General features: G+C 41.6%; 1 protein-coding gene across 1 annotated transcript in view; it reads left to right on the forward strand.

The window, feature by feature from the left end:
- Nucleotides 1-21,326, forward strand: part of LOC146074345 (dynein axonemal heavy chain 3-like) — a 1,013,923-nt gene that overhangs the window by 412,598 nt on the left and 579,999 nt on the right. Inside the window, 1 exon segment of the mRNA XM_083182299.1 lies at nucleotides 18,458-18,610. Within this exon segment, the coding sequence (XP_083038425.1) occupies nucleotides 18,458-18,610 (153 nt within the window).

Here is a 21,326-nt window from a genome sequence, read left to right on the forward strand (position 1 = left end):
CGGGCAAAATACCGGAGGGGCTGCCAGTTACCTCTCCACTCCAGTGGGTCCTCAGGTTTAAATACTTAGGGGTCTGGATCACCCCGAAAATCCCAGATTTTATAGACCTTAACATCAATGCGGTTACTAAAGACCTCAAAGCTAAAATACACCTATGGAAGAAACTCCCCCTTATAGTCATGGGCAGAATTAACCTCATCAAAATGTCTATCCTCCCTAAATACTTGTACTTACTCCAGCACTCCCCGATCTACATACCTAAGCATGTATTCACAACTATCAATACCCTCCTCTCCTCTTTTATATGGGCAAACAGACCACCTAGGATAGCGCTTAAAACCCTTACCAAACCGCGGGTGGATGGGGGCCTGGGACTGCCCGACTTCCGACTCTATTATTTCGCAGCACAACTGGCACATATCTCGGATTGGATTCTGGGAAGAGCTGGCCCCACCTTTGAGGGATCGTTTGCCGAGTGTGTGGGGTCCCACCTCCCTCCTCTCCAATTCCTTCTTTCCTCTCCCTTCAAGCCTACCCTATCCCCTCTTTTTAGGCAGGCGGTGCTGGTTTGGCGTCAGTCTCACAGGGTGTGCGGTTGGGGAGGGGTGGATGGGGATACTCCCCTATGGTTTAACAAAACATACCCGGAGTTTGAACAACTCTCCTTAGACGGTTTCTGGCTGGGAGCGGGTCTCATGTCAGTAGCCCAGCTATACACCTCAGGAGCAATCAAGACGTTCCAACTGATCTCAGAGGAACTGCAAATCCCCAATAGCTCCTTCTACCGTTATCTGCAACTTAGACACGCAGCCCAAGCCCAGTTTAAAGACTCCCCCCCCACTGCTGACTCCCCTTTAAAGACCCTCCTTCGGAGCCTAGCCACCACAAAACAAGTTTCTACCATCTATAAGAACATCGTTAGCCGGGTTGACACCGACGGTCTCACTCCCCTCAGGGATAAATGGGAATTGACCATAGGAGCGCTGGATGCGGAGCAATGGGCCGAGATTCTAGACTCAGTTAGATACGCCACTGCATGCCTGAAATATCAACAAGTGGCATACTATGTACTACATAGGGCTTATAAATCCCCGGTCTCCCTGATGCGAGCGGGGTTGAGATCGGATGACAATTGCCCCAGATGCACATCGCCTGGTGCTGACTTTTGGCATATGATGTGGTCCTGCCCACCGATTCACGACTTTTGGGAAATGGTCTGGACCGATGTACTCATCACTGACCCCTCTCTTCCTCCCTTTGACCCCAAATATTGCATGTTCGCTCTGGGCCTACAAGAATCCCGGTCCCCTCCGGCCTATAAATATGTGCTATGTCTTATGGCCATTGCTAAGGTACTTATAGCTAGGAAGTGGTTCGATGTAACGTATCCAAATGTACACCACTGGAGGGCGCTTGTCAACGAGGTAGTGAGTCACGAGAGGTTCACCTATAGATCACGGGGTTCGCTTGCTACATACGCTGCTAAATGGGGCAACTGGAACGCCTCTAGACTGGCCTTGGCCACTGATCCACAATGAGGGCCATACGTCCAGTAACTATACATCTCTGGGGCCTAGCGGATACCCGTTCCCCTTTCCCCCCTGAATTGCGCTGCGGTCCATCAATCTACAATACACCTTACTGAAATACCTGAAGGTCACCTCTGTGCCTGCATGCACATTTAATTCTTTACGGTTTAATATTGACTATCTGTTCTCTATTCTCTTTTTTTCCCTTTTTTTTTTTTTTTTTGGGGGGGGGGGGCGGTAGGATGGTACTCCATCTCGAGAGTACCGGGTTAAGTTTATCTGTTATTTGTATGCTAAAGTTTAAAATATCATATCCGAACTCCTCATATACGTACTAGCTTTGCTTAGTAAACAACCTACCCAATGAGACCACGTTATTCGGATTGGACATCTCTCAAAAAATGGACACAACATTTAATGTTCTTTTTTCCTTTTTTTTCTTATGTGTTTTATTGCATATTAACACTCCAAGTATTGTATTCTCCCAGTGCTGTTTTACCAAATTTGTACAATGACATGTAAAGCTGTACATTCATTTTCATGTGCTTCAATAAAAATTTACACAATTAAAAAAAAAACATTGACTGCCTGAACCGTAAAGAACCCCTTCCTTTGGAGTGTGCAAAATCACATCTCTCTTTGAGTCTAAGAGATGTCATCTTGAACTGTGCTCAGTCCTTGAGCTGAAAAGGGTGCCTGACAAATACCTGTATTGCCCCCTGATATATTTGTACACCTTAATCATGTCTCCTCTTAGACTTCTTTTGTTATTCAAACATAAATAATCCTAATTTGGCAAATCTCTCCTTGTAGTTTAAGAACTCCATCCCCTTAATTAATTTTGTTTCTTTACGCTGGGACGAATGGATAATGGCCCATATTCAGATCTGATCGCAGTACAAATCTGTTCTCAAAATGGGCAAAACCATGTGTACTGCAGGTGGGGCAGACGTAACATGCAGAAAGAGTTAAATTTGGGTGGGGTGTGCTGAAACTGAAATCTAAATTGTAGTGTAAAATAATGCAGCCAGTATTTACCCTGCACAGAAACAAAATAACTTACACAAATCTAACTCTCTATATACATGTTACAGCTTCCCAACCTACAGGGCACATGGTTTTGCCCATTTCGAGAATACATTTGTTGGTATTTATTTACCAACCAGATCCTTTTTTTTAACAAAGCAACATGGCAGTTAGGAGCTGATCAGATGACATTTTATCTCTGTCCATTTTATCTTCAAGGCTTAGGGCGGGATGTATTAATATACATCGCAGCCCTTTGCCGGCTGTCCGCCGCGATGCCAGCGCATATGTACTAACATATGCATCTGGCATCGCGGTGCGGTAACGGAGCCCCCCCCCCGCGATACCTCTACTCTGGTCTGCGGGGGGTCTCCGTCACCTCCCAGCCGGCTCCTGATGCCTACACGCCGGGGACAGCTAAGCAGGCTGTCCCCGGCGCCTCCTCCTCCCCCCTGCAGCCGGAAGGACGTGGGGCTGCATTGATAGGGGGAGGAAGGGCTTACCTTCCGGGGTCCAGGAGGACCTGCAAGAAGGTAAGCCCAAGGGAGGGGGAGAGGGGGGGTCTGCGAGGCGGCAGGGTTGCGGCGATGCGGCGAAAAGAAGCCCATAGGCTTCTTTAGGGTATCGCCACCCAAAGGTGGCGATACCCTGCCCTGCGATAACGGTGCGGCCAGGTAATAGTACATAGGAAAATGCGGTAAAACGGGGGTTTTACCACATTTTCCCTTTAGTACATCCCACCCTTAGTACATAGACCCTTAAATATTATCCAGGGTACAAAAATTATTCCAGGAAATCCATTGATAATTAATATCCTCAGGTAATGAGTTTTAGTTTGTACGTATCTAAATGCATACAGGCAAATTCAGAAAAAAAATAATGCTGGTTACCTTGGCAATACATAGAAAAATCCCAGACAGTTAACAAAGTTGCCTTAAGTGATAAAAGTCAACTTACCCTTTCTGCATATGGGCTTGCTAGCTGGTGGATACAATGTGTGAATTAGAATTATGATTTGAGTTTTCAGTTCTGTTATTTACTGTAGTTCTAAGAGAATAATACAAAATCACTTTTGCTGTGAGAAGATACTCTGAGTTACTAGATGCAGTATATTTTATTAATAATAAAAAGTTAATTACGGTAACTTTTTTTTGTTAGTATGTATTTTATATTGTTAAAGATGGCCATTTACTACAGACATACAAAATGTATTCTACAACGCTGTAAAATGCAATTTTTGCTAAATTTGTTTACACTGACGGAGACTTTTGGATGCATTTTAAATGACTTAGCCTCAGGCATATAATAAATTACATTTTAAGTAGTTTGGATAGTACTAGTTATAGGCTATTGGTAGAGAGATACCTATGCTATAAATTATTTAAATAGCATTAAGATTTCAGCCCTTACAGTCATTATGTTTATTTTTTTCACCTTTTATAATGGAATTCCAACAACCTAAAATTCATACATGTATCCAAGGTTAGTATTATTTTGTACAAGGCATTTTTTTTAATATTAAATTATTTTAAAATAAATGCTGATCTAATATAAAAATAAAGTTTGTAATAACATTCAGAAATACTGATAGCTACTAAACTACAGAGAACCGCAACACAGAAAAAAATGGCCAACTGAACCACCTCCATTCTCCTTCCTCTAGGAACTTAACAAATGTCTGAAACACTATTGGAAATAAAACGCCAATGTTAATAGAGACTTTTCACCAGTTAAGATTTTGTTAATGAAAAAGGAAAATGTTCAAGGAAGCTTCCCAGGTGTCTCTAGTCGGTTAAATGACTTCATATAGTGATAGAGGAGTTTCAAATAAACCCGCCATCACATTGTAAATTTTTTAACATATCCTATTCTGTCAGATGTGCCAAAATAATCACAACTCTCTTTTGGGGCAGAGGTATCAAAGCTTGGTAAGAGATGTATCTCTCATTTTAAAGACTGGTGTGTTACGTTATATGATAAAGGCAGACCATATTCTCAATAATGATATTGTTCAGTGTGTATGAGCCATAAAGATGCGTGCTCCCATGGGTTATTACTAACCCCATTTCTTATCTGTACATGCAGTCCAGTTTTGCCTACGTTTATGACTAGGTACATACCGTTCAGTGTGTATTTTTGATAAAGATGCATTTTTCATAAAACAAGATGGTCAGTGGTAAAGCAAACAATTTATCTTTATTGTTTGAGATTGTATACTCTTTCGGTCATTCTATAGCTCTGGGGAGTTCAGTGGATATCATGATGGCTTTCTGCCTTCATCACATGTATGCAGATTTTCTGTAGTAGCGGATTGGTTGGTACTTTGGACCTGTTTCTAGTTTGCTCGGTAAGGGAGCATCTGAGATGTCCCCACTCCGAATGCACGCCCCCCACCACCGCCGATACCTCTTGCTACCATACGAGTGGATGTGTAATGTAAACACATCCCCTCAATGCCTCCACTGCAGTAGAAATCATTCGATGGTCGCCGACCATCAAATGATTTCTCCTGGCTTCGCAAAAAAAGGTCAGTGGGAACTGACTTTTATATGCAAGCACCGGAACGAAGATGTGGTAGCTGACATCCTGTGATGTTAGCCACCTACCCTGGCACACATTGGGCCTTATTCTGGTTGGAGCGGCCGGGCCGTACGCGTACGTCCCGGGATTTTTTATGATCTGCGCATGCGTACATTCGCTAATGCACAGGCGCGAACACTCCACAACGCTTACGGACGGGTCTCTACGTGCGAAAAAACCTATACGCGAGTGTACGGGCATTGGGGGCGGCATAGGGGCGTGAAGAGGGGAGCGGCCGAAATAATGAGGGAAAATGGGCGTAAATATGGGCGTACACGGGGGTGTGCACCAAAAATGAGCGGTGCTACTACCGCACGATCGACTAAGGCACCGTTCATTTCGGACACAAAACAGGCGGCCGCCAACCGCCATCTCAAACCACCCCTACAGATACCGCATGCCAGCGTGCGCCTGGGTTTGCTAATTAACGCTGATTACTACTCAAACACATACACCTGAATGTAATAAGCAATGCTGCAGTCTATTAAGTCAAAACCATGATTTCACTACCTGCAAGCCACACACAGCACTCAAACACATTGGAAGCTTATCTTTCTATACTTCTCGACATTTAAAGGTTTGTTTAATTTAAGGTAAGAATCTTTTTAAGACCTGCTTATATATGCTAAGGTAGCTATTTGCTAAACAGTTAGACACATTCACTACGTGCTTTCATAGACTTTACACAGTAGCACACTCAATCTACACATGTCGACATGTGTCAACGTGTTCACTCTAATACAAACATAGGTTTTGTATTTATGATACAATAACATAAACCACATCTAACACCTACAAAGGATGTTTCAGCAATGTTTTAAGCCCATGCCCACTATTTTGCACACAATCTTTGTATAGTACCCAAAATACAGAACTGTACCACTATCTGATCTGCTATGAATTGGATTTGACTACACTCTGGATGTAAGATGCCACCAATCACATTATTGCACTCACATCTCTCTAACAAAGGATTCCTACATCTGCTTATGACACTGTAAAATCATATATATATTTAAAAACTTATACATGTTTCTTCACAAGCAATTTTATCATGTTTGGCCGATTCACACATCTTTTTTTAGGGAGGACACATATGCATTCCTACACAAATGTACCTTTTGACCCTTGTTTGTCTGCCTCACCCACTCCATGAGGAAAGCATTGTTCTGGACCTGCTTTTACCTACTACTGTAGGAGCTACCTCACCTGCACACAAACTGCTTTCTCACCTATTAAGTTGCTCTGCACATGTGCTGACACAAACTAATTAGCAGGGAAAAGTTGGATAGGAACATGGGAATGACCATGGAGAGGGTTACACATGGGAAACTTCGACCACACTTCAACAAATGTTCAAAAATACCCTGGTCAGTAAGTACACATAAATCTAGTATTTGTTTCACACAAGAAATTACACATACAACAATTTTGTTTTAATTGGTAAAATAAATTTATTTGCTGTTCAGCATCACAGCTTAGTAGACACTTTCATGTCATAAATCAAATAAACAAATAAAATAGACACAAAAATAAAAAAACAGCCAGAACAAGAGGTTGCATATCTCCAAACATGTGTTACCCTGCAAATGCAATGGTGAAAGAAATGGGGACACCAGAATACGTACTGCAACAACCAGGGTGAATACTAAGCAAGATACACACCACCAAAAATTTATCCTGCATTTGTAGAGGTCAAAATAAGAACTTTAATGCCCATGGCACGAAAATGGATAGATGGCCAACTCAGGAAGTGGATGTCCAGTGCAATTGAAACATTTGGGGTCCAACCACAGAGGAAGTGAACCAGGTCTCATTATTTGGGCCCTTTTCTCCCCCTTTTAGATGGGGCCTTGGGGACAGGGGCCTTTGGGTCAGATGCTTGCGGCGTCTTCCCCTAGTGGACACAGGAGGGTCAGCAGAGGTGGAAGGTTGGGGAGCAGCTTGGGGTGGGCCAGCAGATGGGGGATTGTCCCTTAGGGACCTGGCAGTGGGCAGCAGCTCCGCAAGAATGTCATTCAGGCGGCTGAGGTGTTGGCCAATGTTTTGCATGCCAGCCGCCAGAGTGTCATTAATGCGGTTGAAGGCCTCACACTGCTGCCTGTTTGTGGCCTTCCAATCCTCCAAAAATTCCCCAATCTGCTGCTGACGGAGCGCAGCATCCACCCCTTGCTGCTCGATCCTCTCCAGCATCACCATCATGCTCTCATCCCATGTCTCCTGTGGCTGGGGCTGGGGGTGTCTTCTTGGTGGAGGCTGGACCACTTGCTCCACCTGTGGCTCTGCAGAGGAAGATACTGCCGGTACATCCTGGGTTTCTGCTTCTGCTAGGATAATAATTGAAAACAATGTCACCATCACATACGCACTAAAAAATATCTTTCAAAATACAATGCATTACTGTGACTTACCATCAAAAGCAGCATCAAAGACCTCCGCCGGGAGCTCACTGTCCATATTGGAGATCCCCCTGACCTCGGCCACATCAATGACGTCCAAGGCGTCCTGCTCCAGGGGGGTATACTCCAAAGTATCGGGCATAGGACCTCTCCCGGTGGACATGCTGTGGTTGTACCGGTCAGTCATCTTCCTCTTCAGTGTACTTTTGAAGTCAGTCCACCTACAAGTTTAAAAATACAAATATCACCATGAGATATGTGCACCACTGTGCTAGTGAACATCATGACTACGTTACATTTCCTAGTGTGGGTGATCTTATGTTTTTTAGCCATATGTGTCCCACACACACATTAATGTCTCCATTAGGAGGCATTTCAGTGTCTCATCTCATTCATTAGGCCACTAAATGCACATACATAGATCACTATGCAGAAATGACATCATCCCTGGCCAAATTAGGCACCTCCACCTGTTGTGAAACTACACATTTCACCATAGCTTGACAGTGTGGTTATTATGGAGTCATTTAACTATGGGATGGCATACTGGGATGTGTAGTTTCTCACCAGCTACATGTGCACAGTTTGCTCATTCTTGTTTCAGTTGCATCATATGGAACATGTAAAGGTGGCCATACACGTTACAATTATTGTATACAATATTGCATCTCATAGCATATCGGTTTTGCGATGAGATCAGATTAGATGAGATCTAGTACAAAAAGTATGTGCTGCACATACTTTTTGTACTCATCGCTAAACCGACATGCTATGAGATGCGATATTGTATACAATATTGTATACAATAATTGTAACGTGTATGGGCACCTTTACAACAACTCTTTCCAAAACACACTTTCTCTTGTCCCATCACATACTTCACATACTTCACATGAGCAGAACTGTGCCCATAACCTCACATCACACCAATGGTGCATGTTTCATATATCAATGTGGGTTATTAGACATGGTTGTGTTCACATGTGACATTGAAGTGTAGCACTATCTACAAACACACCTTTCTATTATTCTCAAAACATACATGTAACATATGTACACACATATGACATTATCAGGGGGACAAACACACTTGCCTTTTCTTCACCGATAGCCAATCTCTGACCACTGGTGACACCTGGTTCACTTCCTCTGTTATCTTGTCCCAAAGGTTTCTCCTTGCACTGGCACCCGGCTTCCTGATTGGCAATTCTATCCATTCACGTGCTCTGGGCACTAAAATTCTTAATTCTGCCTCTACAAATGCAGGGTTTCTCTTTTTGGAGGTGGTATCCTGCTCAGTCCTCACCCTAGATGTTGCAGCTCGTTTTCTGGTGGCCCCAGTTCTCTCACCATGCACCTGCTGGGTCACACCTGTTTGGAGAGATGCAACCTCTTGTTCTGGCTGGTTGCTTGGCCCTTGTGGAGCTGGTGGAGGTTGAACAGGGCCTGTTAGTGAGGGGCCCGCTTGGTCTGGCAGGCTACCTCTCTCTTGAGCCCTCCTTCTCCGCTCCTGTTCCCTCTTCTGTAACGCTTCAAGCAGGGATTCTGCTTGTGCTCTCTGCAGAGCGTCCTCAGCTGCGGAATCGTCTGAGTTAGACATGTTTGCAGCAATTCTGGCCTGCATCTGACTGAATATTTATATGTTAATCTCCCGCCATGAACAAGGGGGCGTATATTTTTCCCCGCAATGTACTTGCTAATTTACGCCGATATTTCCCGCCGATAATTGCCGCTTAAATTACGCAGGTCTCCACGCACCTGATCAATCACCTGTATATGCACATACACAGGTTGTGGAGCATTGTGTGCTACATCGTGAAATGTGTGCACCTGTCATTCCAATGATGAGTGTTGTCAGCTGGTATCTGTTTGAGTTCGTGTATGCTTTGTGAGTCACATTTCAAAACATCACGTTATAATGCTTTCCTTACATATGTAATGAGTCTGAAATTGTCATACACCAACATGTTGCATTGGGCCCCTTTTAGCAGCGTATTTATTAGTAGACGCTTGCGTGTATTCTTTTTCGCACACTGTATATACAGTTCCTCTCTATACATTGAATGCATGTTGTTGGTTATGGTGTGTGTATATCGGAACGGTCCGCGTAAGTTTCTATTCGCATCCAGTTTGTTCATGTAAGAAGGATTAATAAAGTTAATACTAAACAAACAATTTTTTACACCAATCAGCAAGCACCAAAAGTTATATATGTACCTGCAATTAATAACTGCGCCATTGCCACTATGACTTCAACCAGGGCTAGGGCGTTTTCTACCCAGGAGCTATTGGCCTTGGTTGAGGTCATGGACCGCCACCTGGGGCCCAGGGGCCCTTATGTGTCAAATCTTGACAAGCGGCGGGCATATAATGCTGCCCGCCGGCTAATTTTCGCCCGGACCGGCGTCGATAGAAACCTGGGCCAACTTGAGCGGCGCTGGTCTGACCTGCGCCGGCGGCAGCCAGTGTTGCTATGCTCACTTCGCCGCCATATTGCCCGATGTAAGTTTTTATTTACTAGTATGACTGCGTTTTTTTGCAATGTTTTCTGTACTTTTTATAAATATGTTCCTGAGTATGGGGGAGTATATGGGTGTATATGGGGTGTATAGGGGGTGTATATGGGGTGTATAGGGGGTGTATAGGGGGTGTATATGGGGTGTATAGGGGGTGTATAGGGGGTGTATAGGGGGTATATATGGGTGTATAGGGGGTGTATAGGGGGTGTATAGGGGGGGTTAAGTAGTTGCTCAGTTTTTGGGTGTAGCATATCAATTAGTTTGCATGATAAATGTCTGAAATATAACAGCAATGATAATGTGGAAGGTTATAAGCATGACTAATGTTAATTTTTCTTTCCCCCTTTTTTATGAAACCCAATCTTCGATTTCTATGCCATCAACATGAACATTTCAGCACGGGCAAGAGCCCGCATAGAAGCCCGGGAGCAGGCAGCCCGTGACCAGGCAGCCCAGGAGCAGCCGGAAGAGGAGGAGGAGTAAGAGGAGGAGGAAGAGGAGGAGGAAGAGGAGGAGGAGGAAGAGGAGACAATGGGTCAAGCTGGGGCCCACCAAATTTCCCCATCCCCTTCCCCAACCCCCACCCCCTCCCCAACCCCCACCCCCACCCCCTCCCCAACCCCCACCCCCAACCCCTCCCCAACCCCCACCCCCACCCCCTCCATAACCCCCACCCCCACCCCCTCCATAACCCCCACCCCCTCCCCAACCCCCACCCCCTCCCCAACCCCCACCCCCAACCCCTCCCCAACCCCCACCCCTACCCCCTCCCCAACTCCACCCCCTCCTCAACCCCCACCCCCTCCCCACCCCATTTCCAACCCCCCCTACACCTCTCCACCACCCACCCCCAAACCTCTCCAATCCCCACTCACACCCACTACCAGCATCCAAAGTCCAATCCCATCCCCCTTGCTCCTGACCCCCCCAACCACCGCACACCCAACCAGCGGCGAGCAGGATGGCTCAAGTAGCCGTAAGTAAATAATGTGTCTAATGTTTACCTACACATTTCTACACATAAACAATCACTACAACCACATATGTGTATCCAACATCAACATTAGTTGCAACATATCACTGCAGGGCGACCATGAGGTGTGGCCTGTCCTTCTCCAGGAACAAGGGTCCCCTTGGTGGTTTTTTGGAGTGTGGCCATGCCTCACCCCTTGAATAATTGACATAACAGTACATCCAATGAGATATCCGACATTAGTGGTGTTGTAGTTATGTGGCTCCAGGTGTTGGGTAACTCCACTTCCCAGCATGATGTGCAACATAAATTTATAGATTGTTTTGTTAATAGTGTGTGAGGCCATGCGGATGCATGCTTTATAAACATATCTTTAGGCCTATAATTTGTACAGCAATGTCCTAAATGTAAAATAGTAAGGAGTGCTTAAGCCGCAACAATGTCATAACCCTTAAATAGCACAGCCTAATTGTGAGGTTAGAGGAGAGTCCCCCAAAACCAAACTACCAATTGGGATACAGCATACATTCATCCAAGAAGGAGTAATTTAATTAATGTTATTTACTATGTACAGTATGTGTGTGTTAACATATTATTTTTTAGTACTGTGTTTACAGCAGACCCACCTTCAATGTAGTTTAAAAATGTATGTGGCCTTCACACATAACTCACAACTTTTTATTATGTACAAATACAACAAACATTTGTGTATGTTATATATTAATTTTTTTTTTTTTTATCCCTTCACTACAGACACTGAACAGCACCAGGAGGAGGTGGCCAGAATCATGAGGGAAATGTTCCTGACCCTCCTCTATTTATTTATTCTTTTTGGGCAACTGGAGGCCCTCATTTAATTTAATTTTATCCCCCCCCCTTATTATGTTTGTTACTAATAAAAGTTTCGATTCTGTTAGAAATTGCCTGTGTTTTTAATAATAAATATGTTAGAGGGCTTGTAAGGGTAGGTACATACAGATGTGTAATGTAAGTTATATTTGTAATTTGAGGTGAGGGGTAATGATTGATGTGTGAATGTGTGTGTCTTTGAGTAAAATAACACATAGTGAAAATGCATGAATGTTTAATGTTGTTCGATTAAAACATCACACATAACATCAGGGTAGGTATACATGTTACACATTTTGGACAAACTAATTATGGACATAATTTAGTACATATACAGAAACACCAACATAACTTGATTTAAAAGTAACAGCAATATGGGGACACATAGATAGTGATTAAAATGCCACATTAGAACATAACAAATATACATGTAATGAGGGTTAAAATGTTGTTTTATTAGGGTCTTTATTAAGGTAGACAATTGAGTTAATATAAAACAATAATTAAATAACAAATAGAATAATTAATTAATTGTCAGAATTGTAGTTGAAAGGCAAGATTTGCAGGTCCATCTATGTGAAGGGTATGCCAGCGTACACGGACGTACGCTCACTCTCACGAGCGGTGACATAAGCTGAGTTTTCCATTGAAAACAATAGCGACCCGTCCGTGCAAGCTGGCGTACGCTCAGATTTCCGCAAGAAGTCGGCGGGAAGACGAAAGAGAGACGTCCGTAAACGGTGGCGTACGCGCAGTTGTACGCCAGTTGTCGGAGTGTAAGGGCCGGTCCGTCCGTGTACGTTGGCGTACGCTCAATTGTACGCCACTCTCCTTCGACGTTGTTTCTGGCCGTACGTATGCGGCTGAGTTGTGGGTGGACTTAACCCCAACGGCCGCGTACGGATAGCGTACGTTGTTTTGGAACGTACGCACGTTTGGCCGCACCGATCAGAATAACCTCCATTGTTCCACCCACGTACCTATGGGGATAGAAAACACTGGACATTCCCATGGGTGACCCCTGTCCCCACTGCCATCCGCCCAACCGGCTCCGATCCGGCAACTACGCAAGTCGCCAAAGCCACATGCAAAGGGGAGCTGCACATGAGCATAATATATAATGTGCAGAGCCCCAAACAAAGCAATTGGGACGAATTTGCACCGTTACAAATTAATCCGATATATCTACCTTTGTTGCTTAACTCTCTTCATCTCACATGTTAGATACATTTTGAGCAAAAGTAGTTGATTAAAAAAACTTTTCACCTTTGCGATACAATCAGTTCCAGCGATATTTGATTGACATGAAATTTCCCTGCAACTTTGCCCTTTTCTAATCTAATATACTTTGAGAGCACTTATGTGTTAGATTCCTATTCTTAATATACTTTTGTAGACATGCAAGAGGATTACTTTCAATTGCAGGAAAAGCATATATCCTTATTCACCTTTGAAAGTATCATACAAAGCCTTAGATCTTATCTTCAACATAATTCATCTATTTATCTTTTGTAGTAAAACCTGTAGGTGGATAAATGTAGATATTGTGGTTTCAGCTGTTAAACAGTGTCAATCACAAAACAGGTTATCAGGTTCTATAGTTATTTAACCATTTCAGCACCCCATGGTGGAGTCAAGGCACTAACCCGGCAGGCCAAGTACTGTAGCTCTTAACAATTATAATATAGAGCTGTATATAGCAGGAATAACTTTGTTGAATGTATTTCCCCCATCAATGTGAGTCTTACATTTTCAGAAGTTGTTTGAGGGGGAGTACATATATGTACATGTTATATACAGTAGATGAGTGTGTGTGTGTGTGTGTGTGTGTGTGTGTGTGTGTGGATATATATATATATATATATCTCAAACAAAGACAAATGGCCTCCGTTTTGTGCTATAACTATAAGCAGCACCTCTGATGAGACTCTCCTGTTAGTGAGAGATAGAACAACAATGTGACAAAAAAAGGGGGTATTATCGGAATGCGCACTATTTTCTGAATGGAGTCTAGGTCTCACTTTATACAAGGACTGGATAATTACATCATATTTTAAATGACATTGTATTGTTTCTGTGATAGGTGATAAACACAGAGCACGCTCAGATAATACCCCTTTATTTGTCATATATATATATATATATATATATATATATATATATATGCTGTATGTATATTTATATTCTGTATATATTTGTGTGCGTTTTACATCTACAGACAATATATATAGGAAAATAAACTAGACATGGAAATATAATTAATATCTACGACTCTCTTAAAGCACTATATAGTGCATTCAGAAAGTACTCACAGCACTTCACTTTTTCCACACTTTAAGTTATAGCCTTATTATAAAATGGAATAAAATATTTTTTTTCCCTCAAAGTTTTACATACAATACCCCATAATGACAGGAAAAAGGTTTTTGAGAGATTTTTGCAAATGTATTCAAAATTAAAATAAGTATTCACAGCCTTTGCCATGAAGCTCAAAGTTGATGCATCCTGTTTCCACTGATCATTTTGAGATGATACTACAGACTCCACCTGTGGTAAGATCAGTTAATTGGACATGATTTAGAAAGGTACACACCTGGTTATATAAGGTCCCACACTTGACAGTGCATGTCAGAGCACAAACAAAGGAATTGTCTGTAGACCTCCGAGACAGGATTATCTCAAGGCACAAATCTGGGTAAGGGTACAGAAAAATATCTGCTACAGAAAAATATCTGGGACCTTGAAGGTCCCAATGAGCACATTGGCCTCCCTCATCCGTAAATGGAAGAAGGTCAGAACCACCAGGACTCTTCCTAGAACTGGCCGGCTTCCTAGAACTGGCCGGCCATCTAAACTGAGTGATCTAGGGAGAAGGGCCCTAGTCAGGGAGTTGGCCAGGAACCCGATGATCACTCTTTCAGAGCTACAACATTCCTCTGTGGAGAGAGGAGAACCTTCCAGAAGGACAATGTCACAAAATGGTGTTTCACAATGCTCCCCAGCCATGCTTTATCATATACCAGTGCTATCCTAAGAGCTGTCCATCATCAGCTGTCCCAGCTGGAGCTCCTGCATTGCCATTGCAGAATTATATTTCAAATGTCAGCCTAGTCACCACACATCACTGCAGGACACACCATGCTGCTGTCCCCCACCAGTTCTCTCCATGGGCAGCGCCATGAAACTTCCTAGTTCTGCTTCGGTGCTACAGCCAGTCAGGAGATAGATTCCGGGCTGAAATGCATTCCATCCAATCAGCACTGAGCAGGAGGTATAAAGCCCAGCTCAGGGAACAGAACTCTGGCAGTGCTTTGTTGACTATCAGTGTGTAATGAGCTCCTGCCTTTGCTTAGCTCCTTAAAGACACAGTGCAGCTACCATCTATTGCACTTCCTGACTCTGAACCATCTGGCTATACTGGTTGTGGTTTTTTGGGGGTACTCGGTCCTGCACGCATACTCCGGCTGCCTACCGATTATTACTAAGGTCACCCTCAGACCTTCAGGTTATGGAAGTTTTTGGGAAATAGGTGTGACAATCGTGATTGGCGCCAAAGTTTAAAATATGACAGGGTTTATTGATACATCAACATATACATTTTAAAAAATGGTAAAAACATGTAAATCACAAAAAAGAAAATATATGTGGAAATCTTCTTACCCCTAAGGGTATTTGGAGCCAGCAAGGATGGAATATGGCAGGATGCAGTCTGGATTGTGCACCCTGCTTGAGGCTCCAAATACCTTAGCACTGGGTTGTTCCTGATTAAGGTTGTGGATACCAGTCACTGCCGACGCGTTTCGAGCATCTGGGTGCTCTTCTTCCTGGGCGCCCAGGAAGAAGAGCTCCCAGATGCTCGAAACGCATCGGAAGTGACTGGAAAAAGTGAAGTGCTGTGAATTCTTTCCGGATGCACTGTGTAGTTAAAAAATAATGTACTCATATGGCTACCTCAATGCAAAAGGGCACAGTTGTACATTTTACACATATAATACCAAAAGCATGAAATCAAAGTAGAATAGTTTCATTAATGTATTTTTTTAAATCAAAATTGCCTTCTTACAACATCATTTTTTTGTGTGTGTGTGCACTGTAGGTAAGTATCTAATTCTGCATGGGTCGCTAATTTGAGAATTATCAGTGGACTTCAAGGAGGCTTCCTCTAATTTTGCAAATAAGACAGGCTGGAAGTAGTCATCGCTGATGCCACAGACCCTTAGAACAAATTCCTGGACATGCCTCCGTTTTTCAAACATACCCAGAAAACTACATTTTTACATGCTCAAACTGTCAGTCAAAAATTGTGTTTATGATACATATGCATTTTCAATCACTAGTGCCTCTTGCACATGTGCAATGCATATGGTATGCATGTGCAGTCGTTCAATAATGGCTTGATTGCTAATTGTCTGATTACCAATCCATGCTGAATAAGACCCTAAGTCATCTACCAAAAATCAATGCCTTTCTTCATTACCTGGTTCACAGTGGTCCTAATACTTGGCATAAACTGTCCAATTATCAGATAATAATCTGATCATTATTTGATATAAGTACTTGAACAGTGGGCTGCATTGCCATCAGTAATCATCAGTAACTATTGTTCTGGGGGGGGGTTTGTGACAATATGTCACACAGGAGCGCTGATATTTTCAATGTTTTTAAATGTTCTAGACAGGAGGACCTTACTCTAATCTGGGTTTAAGTTGCTGCCCCCTATATTCAGAGGTTTTTGTGATCCTCTGGTGGAAAACTTTTTTGGGGTAGAAAATTGGTGAATATCACCAACTTCTGTTTATAGGAGGCGCAACTACACCCAGCACAATAAACACAATTTTTATATAATCAAAATATATATTTATTTTCCATATACACCATAAAAAAACAATTTATCGAAGTGCACTTCTAACATAATAAATAGACATACAAGACAGACTACATATAACATAGAATTAATCTAAAACCATTATGAGGCTATATTCAATATATAATGAGGCTTTGGTAATTAAGGCTTTTTCGGATTATATGAGGCAATGGAAAATAGTTACCAGTCCCGCATTAAGAGAGTCAATCTCATCTGTGACCATATATTGTAGTTTTAGGAATATTCCTTTCTGGTGTGCTTTAGGCAGTCTTCTCTGTGTGGGGTATAAGTGCCCCCTTTGCTTGTATCCAACTGGACTCCACACTCCTAGACTCAGATGTTACTCAGGTCCACATAACAATCACAGTCTCTGTTAGCCAAATATGCAATGGGTTGTAGTTAACAGCGGTACTTGGCAATTTAATAGAGGCTCACATACGCGTTTCTCCGCCTCTGGTGTGTCGGCGGCTTCCTCAGAGGAAGCCGCCGACACACCATTGCCTCATATAATACGAAAAAGCCTTAATTACCAAAGCCTCATTATATATTGAATATAGCCTCATAATGGTTTTAGATTAATTCTATGTTATATGTAGTCTGTCTTGTATGTCTATTTATTATGTTAGAAGTGCACTTCGATAAATTGTTTTTTATGGTGTATATGGAAAATAAATATACAGGTCGAGTATCCCGTATCCGAATATCCGTTATCCGAATTATTCCGAAATACGGACATTCCAGAAAGTGAAAAAAAATTTTTTTTTGCTAAAAACTCACTGGGGACATTTGTAACAGCATCACTGGGGACATGATATGTAACTGGCACTATATATGTGCAAGACAATGATTGCTTGGCATTCAAATTCAGTGCTGAGATAGTACACACATTTTGTTTCACGTTTTGAAACCTTGTTTTTTGAACAATTAAAATATATTTGTGTGTATTTTATGTGGTAATAAAATATATTTGTGTGTATATTATGTGTTTATACAGCATAAATGCAAGATACTTCAAAATACATCATTGAAATATTAAAATATTCCGAAATACGGAATAATCCGTTATCCAAAATTCTCCTGGTCCCGAGCATTTTGGATAAGGGATACTCAACCTGTATATTTTGATTATATAAAAATTGTGTTTATTGTGCTGGGTGTATTTGCGCCTCCTATAAACAGAAGTTGGTGATATTCACCAATTTTCAACCCCCAAAAAAATAACTATTGTTCTGTTGGATGTGCTGAAATTATCCAGCATGTCCAATAAAGCTGATAATTGGTTTTCCTGCATTAGCTGACTGGGAACATTTTCCTCCCCAGGGGAGGAACATAGATACTGTATCATGTGGCCATATACACAGTGAAATATCTCACAGAACATGGCAAAGTTATGTGATGAGTTTCAACATGCCAGATAAAATTTATTTTGGTCTGACAGATATTTTATCTGACAGTGTATGTCCAGCTTTAGGATCGACATGCTAAGATTTGGAAACCCCTGCTTCCTACTTGTTGTGACAAAATAAGTGCATTTTTACTATGTTTTACATCTTGTTTTCTGAAAAATTACCTTTGCAGAAAAATTTGGCAGTATGTGATCTGCATTGTATTTGCACAACCAAACCGAACCATTCAGAAACCAAATCAATGTAAAAGAAATAAGGATTTTAAAAATGTTGTGAAGGTATTATGACTTTATTCCAACTTTGTAATTATAGGTGGAGAGGATCATGAAGTTGTCTCTTCATGAAGTTATGAATAGGTCAATTATGGCACATGATGAATCTCCAAGAAAAGAATGGGTTCTTCAATGGCCGGGACAAGTTGTCTTAGCATCAAGCATGGTCCATTGGACGATGGAAGTCTCAAAGGTAATCTTTTGTTTACTATTTAATTTTAATAATGGGCACATTCTCTGCAAAGTTCTCTAAAACCAAACTTCTATGAAAGTGTTTTAATATGATATTCCACTATAATATTGTATTGATGTATTAAAATATTACAATAAAAATTGATCCAAATACAGATAATACAGTTTTAACTGCGGGCATTAAAGGTAATAGTGTGTGTATATAATATATATAGAAAGTACATAGATATTGGTAACTTACTAGATCTAAATGACTCACTGTGCTTATCCATCTCCAACTGTATGCACTTATCACTTAACAGGCAGGCAAAACCAGATCCCAGATAAGTGTGGTTCATCCCACAATCAGTCCTGCAATAATACATAGTTCCATGACTCTTTTCAGAACCTAGGTGTTATCATGCAGCAAATTGCGGTAATTTACTGCATGATTTACTGTTGCGGTAATTTACTGCAACAACAAAAAAATAGGAATCGTTGGATAACGACTGTGAACAACCAGCTTTTATCAAAGTAAAAAATATTTTTTTGTGTGTTAAATTAATAGGTTTCATAGGATACCCCCCCCCCCCATATTAATTAAGATTTAGATTGTTCTTTGTGTACTGTGTTGATAATTGGAAATATCTTTTTTTTTTAAATGTCTGTTTTTTTAACAAATGTACAGTATGTTTTTTTTAATGATTAGAATAACTGGATGTCTGAATTTTTAACATAACTATTGAATATGGTTCACATAAACATTGTAAAAAGCATCAAAATAAACTACAAAAAGAACCACGAGCCATGGTAGTAACAATTGGTTTCTACTTTGACCTGATAAGGTTCTTTTAATATTGAGTAATCCAATACATGTGCGCTGAAGTGTGGACATTTATAGCGTTAGTTGTCAATTAACATACAACTCAACATATTGTAAAAAATATTTCCCATAACCTTTGACAAAAAAAATATGTTATTAAAGAAAAGCAGTTACAGCTTTTACACAGTGCTTGTCTGCAAAGGCAGTTATGCACATCAAAATTCTTTTGGCTATTAACCTCTAGAAAGGTTATTCAGTAAGGTTTTACCCATGAGTAACTGAACTGTTACAGTGTGTTGAGAATAGCAAAAATAAAGTACTTTAAATTCCAGCCCAGGGCACTCAGAAGGTCTATGGTCTAAACCAATGTTGATGTTTTATTTATTTTATGTATCTCTTTATCAATTTAAAAATAAAAAATTGTACAAAATTGAAAAAGGAGGTTGACTGACAGGGCAGAGTAAAATACAGAACTGGTTAATACTATTACGAATGCTGTGTTGGTAATCACCAGTATTTTAAGGATGCTATTGGATCATTAATGAACTTACGGAGTTACTTACTTATTATGAACCTATGTACTTACTTATTTATTATGAACTTTGCTACAAGTAGGAGTAACTGTGTATGCATGATAACTCATGTGTTTGACTTTGAAAACCTTTCTCTAATACAGAACCACACATAGGAGGGTGGTATTGGATTTGAGGGGGTGCTGGGATATTCAGAGCTCCCCTGACCCATATTTACCAGATGTCCAGTCCAATGATTGTGAATAAGCTCCATTCCTGCACCGCTAGACCAATCAGCAGGGCGCAGGTATAGAGGGACCAGGATCACCCAGCACAATAAATTATTTCCCCCTGTCTGTGCTGCACAGATGACAACATGACATCAGACTTATGAAAGAGTGTGAGGAGCCTGTTGTCACTGCTTTAAGGAGAATCAAGGAGAAAATCCATGTAATGGTTGGTGGGGGAGGGGGTAACAAAATCAGGCTTCGGCTGAAGAGATATAGGGGGAGGGGCACATGCTGCTGCTGCTGGGATTTTGGAAGGAGAGGCCACAGACTGCTGCAGAGACACTGGAGGTGGAGTCCAAATTACTACCTCGCCCGGTGACAAAGATCTTAGTTTCAGGCCTGGTTTATGTGCTCTTCTACAACTGTTTATTTCCCACACATTTGCACTTATGATGGGCATACACCATTCACACACTGGTCCCTTCAGCCGATAATCAGCTAATTGGGTAGATAATTTGATAGTGTATTATCTTTACCAAGCAGGTATACAGTAGGTCTGTCTGGCATGGTGACATTTTTTGACATTCCCTCACAGAGAGCAGAAAACGGTCTCCTCCCCAGTGGTGGAACACAGATCTAGATGGTATTGCCTAATAGAAGTATATGGGCTTCTTTTCTCAATGTGCACAAGACTGATCTGTATCAGAGACACTGGGCTATCACTTTTACTGCATAGGAATTAGTTTAAGACAAGTACAAAGTTCTTGAAAAGCATAATGGAACTTTGCATGAATAAAAGGCACCATTGCTGAACCATATAACTTCGTATACTGTCTGATATTAAATCAATAAAGATTAGTCTTGTCATTTCTAGCTGTTTTCTAGTTGCATATAAGAAGCACATTTTGAGTAAAAAAGACACTTGGAGCAGCAATGTTGCATGGGACTTGTCACACAGAGAAGGGCTGTTTGTAATTACTGAGGCCACAATGTATGAGGACAAATCTGTAGCTTTCTAATTGCCCCCTTCATAGCTGTCTCATTAAGCCCTCACTACATTTAGTATTTGCCTCTTCACAGCTGTCTCTTGCTCTCTCACGCCAAATCTCACTGATTCCGCCCTCTATAGCTCCCAGTTCCTTCAACATCACCTAGCTCCCAGTTCCTTCAACA

The sequence above is a fragment of the Crinia signifera genome, chromosome 4 (assembly GCF_055691185.1).
Source record: "Crinia signifera chromosome 4, ASM5569118v1, whole genome shotgun sequence".
In the NCBI taxonomy this organism is placed as follows: Eukaryota; Metazoa; Chordata; class Amphibia; order Anura; family Myobatrachidae; genus Crinia; species Crinia signifera.